The sequence below is a fragment of the Lonchura striata genome, chromosome 11 (assembly GCF_050655825.1).
Source record: "Lonchura striata isolate lonStrDom1 chromosome 11, ASM5065582v1, whole genome shotgun sequence".
NCBI lineage: Eukaryota > Metazoa > Chordata > Aves > Passeriformes > Estrildidae > Lonchura > Lonchura striata.
Window position 1 is genome coordinate 22,230,581 of NC_140713.1, and position 11,866 is coordinate 22,242,446.

Here is an 11,866-nt window from a genome sequence, read left to right on the forward strand (position 1 = left end):
TATCAAAATCAACACAAAATGGTTTGGTTGTGTAAAAAATACTTCGCTTTGTTGTAAACATCACAACTTTTTGTGTTTTTTAATTTTTCCTCTAAACAATGAGTATTTTTTTCAAGTTTTGGCTGTGTTTAAAAAGTTTCATCTTTTGAAATGTGGTCAAAATAGAATAGTCAATAGATCATATATAGTCAATAGATCATATATAGTCAATAGAGAATATATAGTCAATAGAGCATATATAGTCAATAGAGAATATATAGTCAATAGAGAATATATAGTCAATAGAGCATATATAGTCAATAGAGAATATATGTCCTGTTGTCCTTTTATCTTGTGGGTGCATGGGGCAGAGAGAGCAGGATTGATGAATAAACTGGAAAGACTTCCAGTTCCTGTTTTCTGGTACTTTGGGCTGTTGGACAGCACGTGAGACCTTGAGCATTTTTGTCTTTGTTGATTTTCCTGCCCCTGAAGGGTCATGGAAGGCTGAAGATTTCCTGTCTGACACAGATTGCTCATCTGATGGGGGCTGAGGTTTCTCCTCGGTGTGAAGTCCAGCTGGAGAGAGAGGGGCAGCAGAGCCAGGTCTCAGGAGAGCCACAGCCCTGGTTTCCATCAGCTGGGTGCTCACATCACTCAGAACCCAGGAATAAACACCTGAGGGCAGCTGTCAAAATGCTTCTTCCTGGCTTTTAAGAAAACAAATTCTGAAGGCTGGAGAGAACATGCTCAAAATCAATCATGACAAATAAATTAACAGCTCAATTACCCAAGTGCCTGACATGAACAAGGATGGTTCTCCATATACAGAATGAAATGAAATTGAATTAAATTAAATCCCCTACCACTATGGGATTTTATGTTGCAGGCTCACTCAAGAGAGGAGTATGTTGAGACACCAAGAGAGGATTTTGTGTTAAACTGGAGCAGACAATGCAGGTTCCTCTGTTCCTTGCCCTGTTACTGCCTTTGAGAGGCTCAGGAAGGCAAACAGAGGAGTTGCAGCATGGGCTCCAGCTCTTCTTCAGGTCCTTTGGCAATCAAATTAAGTTGACACACCCTCAGACAGGTCATAGGAGGTACAAGGATACTGCAGGGTCAGTGGGAATGGTGTGGAACAGAATAATGAAATTCAGGGATCTCCAGATGAGCCTCAGTGATTGCCATAATCATATATCACACAACTCTGTCACTGCTGTGCCCTGCAGTAAGGAGAAAGGGACTGGAATGATCAAAAAGGGGTTTTCCACAGCAAAATTCTCTTGTTCTGCTTCCTTTGAAAAGGACTGTAGGTATAGCATTATTTCCACCTTTGTAGGAATATTTTATCTTAAAAAGAGTCTTATTAAATAGTCTCCAGCTGGGATTGCCTTACAGAGGGGTGTTATCTGAGCACTCCAGAGGGCTCTGAAAATAGGAGAGGGAAAATGCTTCAATGAGAGAGAAAATATATCTGCTCATAAACGTTACTTTGAAATGTCCCAGTGTGTTGGAGACACAGAGAATTGTGGCTATTGAATTCATTTTCTCACTAAAAATATTCCAGTCAATTCCAAATAGTTTCTTCTCCTCACCTGTGTTTCCAGAAGCCTTCTAAAGATTTTATCTTTGAAACCAACTTTCTTTTCATCTTTGCTTTCGGGGTCAGTTTTTCTTTCTTAGTTTCTTTCTTTGTCAGACTGCCTCACGTGTAGCTATTGCTGTGTCTTCCACTGAAAACACACATTGCTTGTGGAGGAATCTCTGAGAACTTCTATGTTCATGTGTTTTCAACAGCCTGGGGATCCCTAACTGATCCCTGACCATACCAGTGTCCAAAGAGATTATCACGAGCACCCAGAGAAGGGTGAAATGCTAATTTAGAGGCTCTGATTGTGTTCTCTGAATTCAGCTGCCTCTCCCCACTGATCCAAGTGTGATCCAAAGGGAGTAAAACCTGGACAGGAAGGTGATCCAGCCTGTGCCATCATTTGTCCTCTGCTACACTGGGATGTCCAGGTGTACAGGAAGTACAGGAACTCTGTGTGTCCTTCCCTTTATCACTGGGCAGCCAGCAAATATAGAAAATACTGATTTTTTTGAAGCCTTTCTCAGGCACAGATTGATGACTGAAGAAAACAAAACCCATCATCACCCTACATTCTTCAGTTCTCCTCAAAAACAACGTTTTCATGTAGGATGCTGCTCCAAGAGGAGATTGCAGCTACAGAGCAATGCCACCAGCAGGGATGGCCCTTTGCCAGTGCTAAGCCTGAAGTTAATATACAACTGTCACACAGAAAAGAGGGGTAAAAATCCAACCACAGTGCAGTGATGAAGCTGCCACTGCCAGAGCAGTGGAATACATTCCTTTTAGGGATCATTTCTTCACTTTTAGAGATCATTTCTTCACTTTCAGGGATCATTCCTTCACTTTTATAGATGATTTCTTTCCTTTCAGGGATCATTCCTTCACTTTTAGAGATTATTTCTTCCCTTTCAGGGATAATTTCTTTACTTTTAGGGTTAATTTCTTTCCTTTCAGGAATCGTTTCTTCCTGAGCTCAACTCGGAGATCCTGGCCTGGTGACCTTGCAGAGAAACACCATTTCCATTGAGCCCAGGATTCTCCCCAGCGTCCCCTTCTGCATCTCTCACTGCTTGAAACCAGTTCAGGACACCTGGCCTGTGCTGGGGATTAATTGGAATTTGTTTTTAGCTGGCAGAGCAGGGGAGCTCCTGCTCTGCCATGTATCTTTGATGCTCTGTGCTTTTATTAATGATGGTGGAACCAAATGCACCTTCTGGTGTGAGGGGAGCTGGAGGAAAGATAATGTTATTTCTGAATCAGATTATACTTCCTCTTTATACTTAATTAAGAACACAATCTCGCTGGAGGCTGAAAAGCTTTGGCTTCAGTTTGTACAGACACATCGTATGTGTCTGCCTGTCCAAATATTTTACCTTTACATTTTACAACAATGTCTGGGCCTATAAAAGTTATGGCAAAAAGCCTATTGATTTCATCTGAACAGGAGCCAGTAGAAGCTGATTTTACCTGGACAGTGTTCTCTAACAGATGTAGCTCAGTAATAATTCATGTTCTTGAATACAACATAAAGCTATGAAAGCACAATAAAAAAAAAAAAAATCACAGTTCTGAGTCTGTTACTTTCCTCTCTGCTTAATCAACAGGAACAGAGAGAAGGAGCAGATGACCTGTAATAAAAGATTTTTACCATTTCTTCTGCACTTCTTTTTTGAAATGAAGTCATCTTTCACTCTGGCAGAGTGAGAGGGTAACACAGCACCCTATTACTATTTATGAGACATTTTCTTTGGTGATGCTTTCACCACACCACATTTGTAACTGTTGAAACATAACCTGCACCTGGAGGAGTAAAAAGCCTGGAGGAGTAAAAAGGTTGTTGTTCTGTAGGAAAGGAGAGTGAGGTACAATTTCAGTCCTGGGGTAGCAGAGCTTGTCTCAGATTATACCAGCAGAGGTGGTGTGGCTGTAATTTCCTTGCGTGAAGTAATTTGCAGAGGCACATTAATTAGTCACTGCATCAACCTGCAGTGTGTCCAGGCACAGGGAAGCTGTGAGTGTGTGAGGAGACAGACAAGAGCTCCCCAGTTCTGTCCTGGAAAATGCCAGAGGTCCCTGGGAGGATCTGGGTACTCCCAAATCCCTCAGGAGGAGAATTTTCAGGGTTCCATGGAGATTTATCCCAAATCCATCTCATGCCCCAATGAACCTTGCACATCAGGCTGCTGAGTGGGAGCTCTGTGTCCCCTCAGTGTTCAGAGAGTTCTGAACACAAACTATGGATGTCTTTTCCTCCTTTCCCTTGGAACAGAGGAGAAGGGCAGATCTGTGGGTTCAAATACTGAATTTCAGGCCTAGCTATGATTTGTGTTGGTCTGTCATGCTTAGAACATGAAAAGTGCTCTGTTTAATGGGAAAGTGGACACTGTTTCTATTCCAGCTCCCAAAGCCCTGATTCCATCTGGACCACATTTGCCTCACAAAGAACCTTTCAAATGCAAAGAATTTCAAAAATCACTGCTATGAGTTATCTGAGAATCTACACACTAAAGAAGTCCCCAGACAATCTGTCCTCATTGCAGATTTGTTTGTTAGCTTGAATTTCTTGCTCCAGAAATGGGTCAATATTCACACACATACAAAAAGATCTTTTGTTTTCCCAAGTATGTGTGAATTTTGTGGAATTCTTTTAGGATACAGAAAAGCATATCTTTATTTTCAACATCCAACATGCCAGAACCAGTTGCTTTGAAAACATCCTCGCCTCCAACGTGGTTTTCATTAGGAGAATGTACTCCCAAACTGAAATCAGTGCCAGTTTTCAGGAAGCAATCCAGTGTGTTCTTGCCTTGACATCTGTTGGTATAAATAATGTAGTAAAACGTGAATTTGGAAGAATTATTTATGTATATTTGAGAAGAGTTGCAACTGGGTGGCAATTCTGACAATCTGCTCGTACAGGCAGAGCTGCACTCAGTTCAAATACTGAAGCCAGCAAGATTTACACATTTGTGTAATCTCAGATTTGTGTAAATCTCAGATTTACACATTGCAACCAAATAAAAAGTGACAGACTGGCACAGAAGTGTCACCAGGAGCAACCTTGGGAACAGTTAAGCCTGGAAAGGAAGTTTACAATGAAAGCTGTTTTGTTGTTTGCTGGGATTTACATTTCCAATCAAGAATCCAAGAGGATTTTGGCCTGTGTGGGGTGTTTGCAAGCTGGTGAATGCAGAATGGGGACTTGCTGCACTAAGCAGATTTTAAATTCACCAAAAAAATATCCTTGTGGGGCAGAAAGCTGAGACCTGTGCACTGATACTAGGGATAATTGCATTACCAGGCCAATATTCAATTGGCAGTTGCCATAACTAGACTTTTCTGAGCTTAATTTGATATTTATTCATTATCATTTTGCACAGGATTTGCCATGCAGAGTAACCAGTGAGCACCTCCTCCCCTGCCCTGCTGTGCTGCCCAAGGGATGGGTAAGTAATTCTCATTCTTTCTGCAAACAGACATCGACTTGCTGGGAGCTCTTTAAAGCCTTGAATGGAAAAGTCAGAAAATCTAGCAGACATTTCACTGCTTTTACTTCAGTTTTTGTGCCCTCCTGCCTTGAGGGAAGTGTCCTAGTCATGGTGTGTGGAGCAGGAGTGGAGCAAGAACCCCTCACCAGCTCTACAGGCACTGGAGTGGCTGCTCTGGTTTGTGCCTCTCTTAAATGAAGTATTTGTTATTTCTTGTTATTTATCCTGTTCAGAAACTTTCTGTTCATGTGCTGAGAGGAACACTCAGTGATGTGCAGGCAGGTTCTGAGCTCTTTGGGGTGCCAGCAGGGCAGAGCTGGGGCCACTGACCAGTTCCATACCTTGTTTTAATTTGTCAGCTCTTTCCCAGCACATCTTGCAGACTCTTTTCTACATTTTGGTCCCACATGCATTAAAATCAAACTTTCTTGGTTTCTTGCCTGGTTTACATTTAAGGGGATGAGCTTGTGCTGGTTTATTTTAATACAACATCAGTTCTAAAATACTTTTTCCACTGGAAGACTCCAGCTTTTCTGGCTGTGCTGAAAGCAGCATTTGGTATAAGCCATAAACCCTACTTCAGACAATTGAATCTATTCAAAATGAGGCTGAAAAGGAAAAAGAGCACTACAGCAAACAAAGGTTTGTGTGTCCCTGTTTAAGCCTTGTTTAAGGCTGAGAATCCCATGGCTCTGAGAGATGAGCTTTGCCTTTGGAGCACTCTAACACTTTAAGACATTTTTTATTCCAGCTGTTTGCCCAGTCTGGAGCAGAGCTGCCTCACTTTCTGCCTTGCCACTGAAAATGCATCTGAGCTCTGTGAAAATGCACTTTGAATCATTTCTTCTGTTATTGCACCTGAGACAGGGAAGATGCTTAAAGTTCATAAGGGAGCTGAGATCAAATCTAATCACCTGTGCACTGCAGACAATTGTATTTCCCATTTGCTAAATCCAATTGTTGGTTTTTCATTCAAGCATCTACTGAAGAGAGTTCTTGCTTTGCCTTGTAGTAAAAAAGTGAATCAGTCAATTGTTTTATTTCTTCTAGAGGTTAATCACCTTCCCTTATGAAATGTTTGTGTCTATGTTGATGTTTCAGTTTATCTGTCTTCAGCTTTTTCCCACTGGTTCTTGGTCTGTCCTGCTGTGCTCAGCTGGAATAACCAGTTCAGCCCCCAGTAAAATTCATCTTCTCACCCCCAGCCTGGGTCCCAATTACAGCCTGCTGTCCCACCCCAGCAGGGTTGAATTGGGTAAAATTGTAAGTTGAATCTCCTCTATGTCCCAGGTCAGTGATTCCCAGAATATTCCACCCCATTCAGTGCAATTAAATCAGCAGCCAGGGCAAAAAGTGCTCAGTTTATGACTGACTCCTCTGTGCACCCGTGTAATAATCCTCAGATAAACTGATCATGAGATTGTACTGCTTAAAGCCAGTGTTTATCTTTCCAAGCACTTAAGGCATTAAGTGTCAGTATGAGAGGAAAATGAAACGTTGGCAGAGAGTTTTTGGAAACAAACATCAACTGGAATATTAAGAAGCTTGATGCAAGGAGCAGATTTAGGGTTTCCTCTGACAGGTTCGAGCTCTTAAATAAGGGAGATAAAGATAATAAATGTTGTAGAATATCTGATTTAGAGCTCTGATGTCAGATTATCTGACTGCTCTGTACAGATCACAACTGAGATTCCCTATCACATCACCCCATAGCTGTACCCACATTAACCCAGTGAGAATCCAGAAGTGGGACTGTCCAGAAACTTTGTGTTTTAGAAGGATGATACAGCCAGATGCAAAACGCTTCCTGGAAAACAGCTTAAAAGAGGAGGAAAGTGCTGATTTCTGATTTAAAAACTAATTTTGGGATTCAACTCAAAAAGTTTTTCATCAACCCTGTCATTCCAACTGAACTAAAAGTGTTTGGGGAAAAAAAGGCAAATAATTCTCAAACAGAATGTGGTATCTGGTGACAGCCAGCACATGGATATGGAAACCAGCTGCTTGTCTGGGTAGTACAGGCAATATTGACACACAGATATGGGCACTGCAACCCTCCCACTGCAAATTAGACAAGAGTAACTTTGCATCTAGAAAAGAGAACAGTGCTTCTCTTACTCTTACGAGGTGTTTCTAATAGCCCGCAGAATAATTTGTGACTTTGTAATAGGAATCTGTTTTGGGACCAAGAGTTATGGTTCTTGTCTGAAAAAATACTGGGAATTTTTGCATAAAACTTTAGGGAGTTTTGCAGGATTCTTGCTCTCAAGAATTGTAACAGCTTTTAGTTTTGTCTTGGTTTGGAGCAAAATTGAGACACTGACATTTGAAGTTAAATACACTTCTTTGTTATGGTAACACACCCTTCAGTGCTACATTCAAGAAGAGAGCTGAAAATTCACACTTTGCGCAGCACACTTTAAATTCTGTCTGAGCCCTGTATTCCGTAGTCAGATTTCACCTAACTTTCCTCACATGGAGCTTTTCTTGGCTCGTAGTAACGCAGAAATCCCGGTGAGAAGTTCACACCTTCGCTCGGGGCTGATCTCACCGCAGCTCCTTTGCTCTCACAGTCTCACCCTGCTGAGGACACCCCTGAGACCTCTTGGATTCCTGATTTTGGCAAAACACTTCTTCCCACGAAAACCAACATCGGGATTAACTTCAGTGGGACAACATTCAACTCTTATTATTTTTAAATCATGTCACTAATATACTTATTGGAGCCTTGCCCTGGTGTAATAAAAGCACGTTTAAATTGCTGAAGGGCTCAGCTGCTGCCTCCAACAGCTGCATGGCTGTAATTTGCCAGTAGGATGTATTACATCCTGATTGCAGTTTCTTTTGGGAGATAGGCCAAAATTACAAGGCCAAAATGTGGCTAATCATGATAAAGGAGATAAGTCTATTCATCTTATTCATCTCCTGCCTGCATTTAATATTTGCACAGCAGATGCTGTTTGTTCCCTTCAGCTTCATTTCCATGGAAATTCTGAAGAAGGCATAAGGTTAATAAAAAACTTTATTGGACATTTTGATGGCGGAGAGAGGGAGAAAGGTGAAATATCTTGGAAGGCTTTTCTTTGTTTCCCAGCCCAGATAAACTTAGACAAATCAACCAGCCCTTGAAAGACAAGCAAAGTGAGCTACTCCAGGCCAGGAACAGATGTCTGGGAAAGATGAAGAGAACAGAACAGGGATGAAGGCTGAGTGGGCTGTGAGTGTCATTTACTGCCCTCATTCCCACCAAGCCATACACAGGCTGCAGTTAAACCTCCTCTGCTGTTTTGGCTCACCAGAAAGCCAAGCCTGAGACCACAAAATCCCAGACTGGACTGGGATTGGGAGGGACCTTAAAGCTCATCCAGTTCCACCCCTGTCATGGGCAGCAACACCTTCCACTGTCCCAGGGTGCTCCAAGCCCTGTCCAGTCTGGTCTGGGACACTCCTAGGGCTCCAGGGGCAGCTGAGGTCTGCAATAACACACACGTTTCACCCTTGCAGCTGAGGACTGCAGTAACACCCACGTTGCACCCTTACAAAGCAGAGAGTGCCCAGAAGTGTGTGAGCAGGGAGCAGAGATCTGGCTTGATGGCTCAGTAAGAGATGAACTCCCCTTCTACAAGCCCTTGGTTCCAGTCTGGGGAAATCTGTGGGACATCCCCCAGCTCCTGCTTCCATTCCTGCTTCCATTCCTGCTTCCAGCACCTCCTTCCATTCCTGCTTCCAGCTCCTGCTTCCATTCCTGCTTCCAGCACCTCCTTCCATTCCTGCTTCCAGCTCCTGCTTCCATTCCTGCTTCCAGCACCTCCTTCCATTCCTGCTTCCAGCTCCTGCTTCCATTCCTGCTTCCAGCACCTCCTTCCATTCCTGCTTCCAGCTCCTGCTGCAGTGTGAGCAGATGTGAGTGGATCTGGGCAAAGGAGTCTGGAGCTGAGCTTAGAGCCCCTGCACTGACTGAGCTGAGCTTAGAGCCTGTGTCCTGACTGAGCTGGCTTACAGCTCATAGCCTGGTTGAGCTGAGCTTACAGCTCATACCCTGGCTGAGCTTAGTTTACACCTTGCAACAACGTCCCTGCCTGTGTCATGTGGTGGAGCACTAAACTGAGCTGAGACAAATTCTAATTTATGTCCTGTGCTCCTGTGATACACCAAGCGTGAGATCCCAATCACACCACAAATAATTGATCTTAAGCTTTTGCTCTTCGTGTCCCAGCCTTTCTTCTGCTCCATTTTGCCCAGTTGTTTTTCTTGCATTATTAATTATAAGCCAGTCCCATCCCATAACTCCCCAAATATCCTGTGTGTCCCTTCTCCTCTCTCCAGACCCCTCTCCTTGGTGCCCTGTTGCTAAACCACTGCACCACCTGGAGCTGGAGAGGTTAAATTCCCCCGGGATGCCCACGGCAGAGCCTCCTTAAAGCCCGGGCTAATCTGGCATTACACACCCTTGGGAAGAGCAGGCTGGGAAAGCCCGGTGCTTTCCAGGGGCCAGCCTCAGCTATTCTCTCACCTCCAAAGGTCTCCTTCCTCCTCCAAGTGGGAATTTGCTGCTCACGTGCTGCTCGGACTCACTGCAGCCTGGTTTTCTGGCATGACTTTACCCCTGCCTACCAAACCTATGCCCTAACACCACAACTAGACCATAGCACCAAGTGCCAAGTCCAGTCTTTTTTTAAACATATCCAGAGATATGTTTATATAACATATATAACATATAACATATATAACATATCCCTAAGAAGACAATTTTAGTATTATATTATTCTTTCAGTAATTTTTTTTTTTCCTAATATCCAACCTAAACCTTCCCTGACATAGCTGAGGCTGGGTCCTCTTGTTCTGCCAGTGCTGCAGGTGGAAGAGCCCGACCCCACCTGCCTGCAAACTCCCTTCAGGGAGAATCTTTTCCAACCTGAATGATTCTGTGATTCCAATCTTCCTGAAACGCTCTGGGAACTTCTGATGAGCAGTGTCACAGCAAAAAATAGGCATTATTAATTCCTTCTTTGTCTCCACCACTGTGGGTGAAAATACAACCCCCAGCAGAGTCCCTGATGCCTCAGATCCGAGCAGCCACTCGCAGCCCCTCAGCTCCCCTGGGCTCTCAGAACAGAGACAAATTCCAATTTGTTTTGTGCTCTTGTGATATGCCAAGCGTGAGATCCCAAACACAGCACAAATGATTGATCTCGAGCTCTTGCTCTTCACATCCCAGTCTTTCTGCTGCTCCATCTTTGCCAGTTGTTTTGTGCATTATTAATTGTAAGCACAGAAGGAGAATGCCTGCAAACACTGTGGGGTAAATACTTTTCCAGCTCCCAGAGATGAGTTTTAGGCTGCAGGGCAGATTGTGAGTTATGCCAGGCTTGTGCAGCCCCTGGACCAGCTGAGCTGCTCCTATGTAAGGGTTTGACACAACACCAGTGAAGTCACTCTCCTGAGGGAAATGAAAACCATTCCTAACACTGGAGTATAATCAGCATTCTAGAAACAAAGCCATTTAGTGCCTAATTCAGATTACTCCTCAGGAATGGGAAGTAAAGAGAAAATGAAACATTTAATTCTGGAAACACATTTTTACCCCAAACACTCCCAAGCATCCTCCTGGGATGTGCACTCATCAGCTTGGGCTGGGTGTGTTTCCAGGACATTCTTTATGACCAAGATAATCTCCAGTTTGACTGAGGCTTTGACAAGCAGGGGCTTGATTAACCTGGCTCCTGCAGTGCTGCCAGAGGGGCAGGACAGGACAAACAAGAGCTCCCTGGTGGGTTTTCAGCACTGACCCAGTGGGGCCAGAGGCAGAGCAGCAGCAGTGCTCCCGTGCTTCTCACCCCAGCTTTTCCCCACAAAGTTCTTCATAACATCACCAGAGTGGTATCTCTCGTAGCCTGCCCTAAAAGATGAAATTGAGGTTGGAAAAAATCCAACCCCACTGATTCTTTGCTATGACTCTCATTCATTAAGCTACTTTTTTTTTTTCTTTTCCCACAAGGATTTATCCTCATTTTACAAATCAGTAATTCCTTCTCATTTTTCTCCTGTGTTACCATCCAATGCCTGCAAACTTGATATTCCTGTGATCACCATGAGAGTCCATGTGCCTGTACACCACAGAGATTATTCAAAGAGGGAATATGGGATTTTTCATGTTCTAAGAACTGGATTAAGGATAGCAAAGCAACCAGAGCCAGGGTGATGCCTCCTCTTCCTCCATCCCTGGACCCACTTGCCAAAGGCAACACAAGTGCTCCATCTGTCTTGTTGAGATGCCTTTGAAGGCTGAGAAAGCTAATTTGCCTCTGCTGAGCTCTTTCTTGAGCCCCCACCACAGCTGGTGCTGATGAATTTCTTGTGATGGTGCTGCCAGGCTTCAAAACCAGGCAGAGATTTGTGCCACAGGGCATCAAATTAAAGTTTATCGTGGTCACTGAACCAGTAAGGCAAAGCCTCAAAGCATCACAAGCTCTCTGCAAAGCTCCTTCCCATTAGTTCTGCCTGTCCCTGCTGTCAGTCCTGTAAAAAACATTTTCCCTTCTTTCAGTGCAAGGTTTAGGAAGTCTTGTCCAGAGCTGCAATGCCCCATGTAACTCTGTGCAGGAAGCTTCAAAAATTGTCTGAAAGTGTCATTCTTGTTCCCAAATCTGTTCCTGACCTCTCTACATCTCTTTTTCATGGCTGTGAAATTCTCTTTGACCTAATTACAATTCCCACTTGGTATTTTGCCACTGGAAATGGAGAAGCAGAGCTGCTGAACAAAAAGTGTGTCAGGTGCACTGTGGTCACCTCTGCCTCTCAGAGCTGA

At 43.7% G+C, this 11,866-nt stretch overlaps 1 protein-coding gene across 3 annotated transcripts in view; it reads left to right on the forward strand.

The window, feature by feature from the left end:
• LOC110476365 (uncharacterized) overlaps positions 1-11,866 on the forward strand; it is a 71,413-nt gene that overhangs the window by 40,392 nt on the left and 19,155 nt on the right. For all 3 annotated transcript variants that reach the window (XR_014957992.1, XR_014957993.1, XM_085589911.1), the window contains one exon: positions 4,951-5,016. Coding sequence is in view for 1 of the 3 variants with exons in the window: in XM_085589911.1 (XP_085446037.1) it covers positions 4,951-5,016 (66 nt within the window). In the remaining 2 variants the exon portion in view is untranslated. The remainder of the gene's footprint in view (positions 1-4,950; positions 5,017-11,866) is intronic.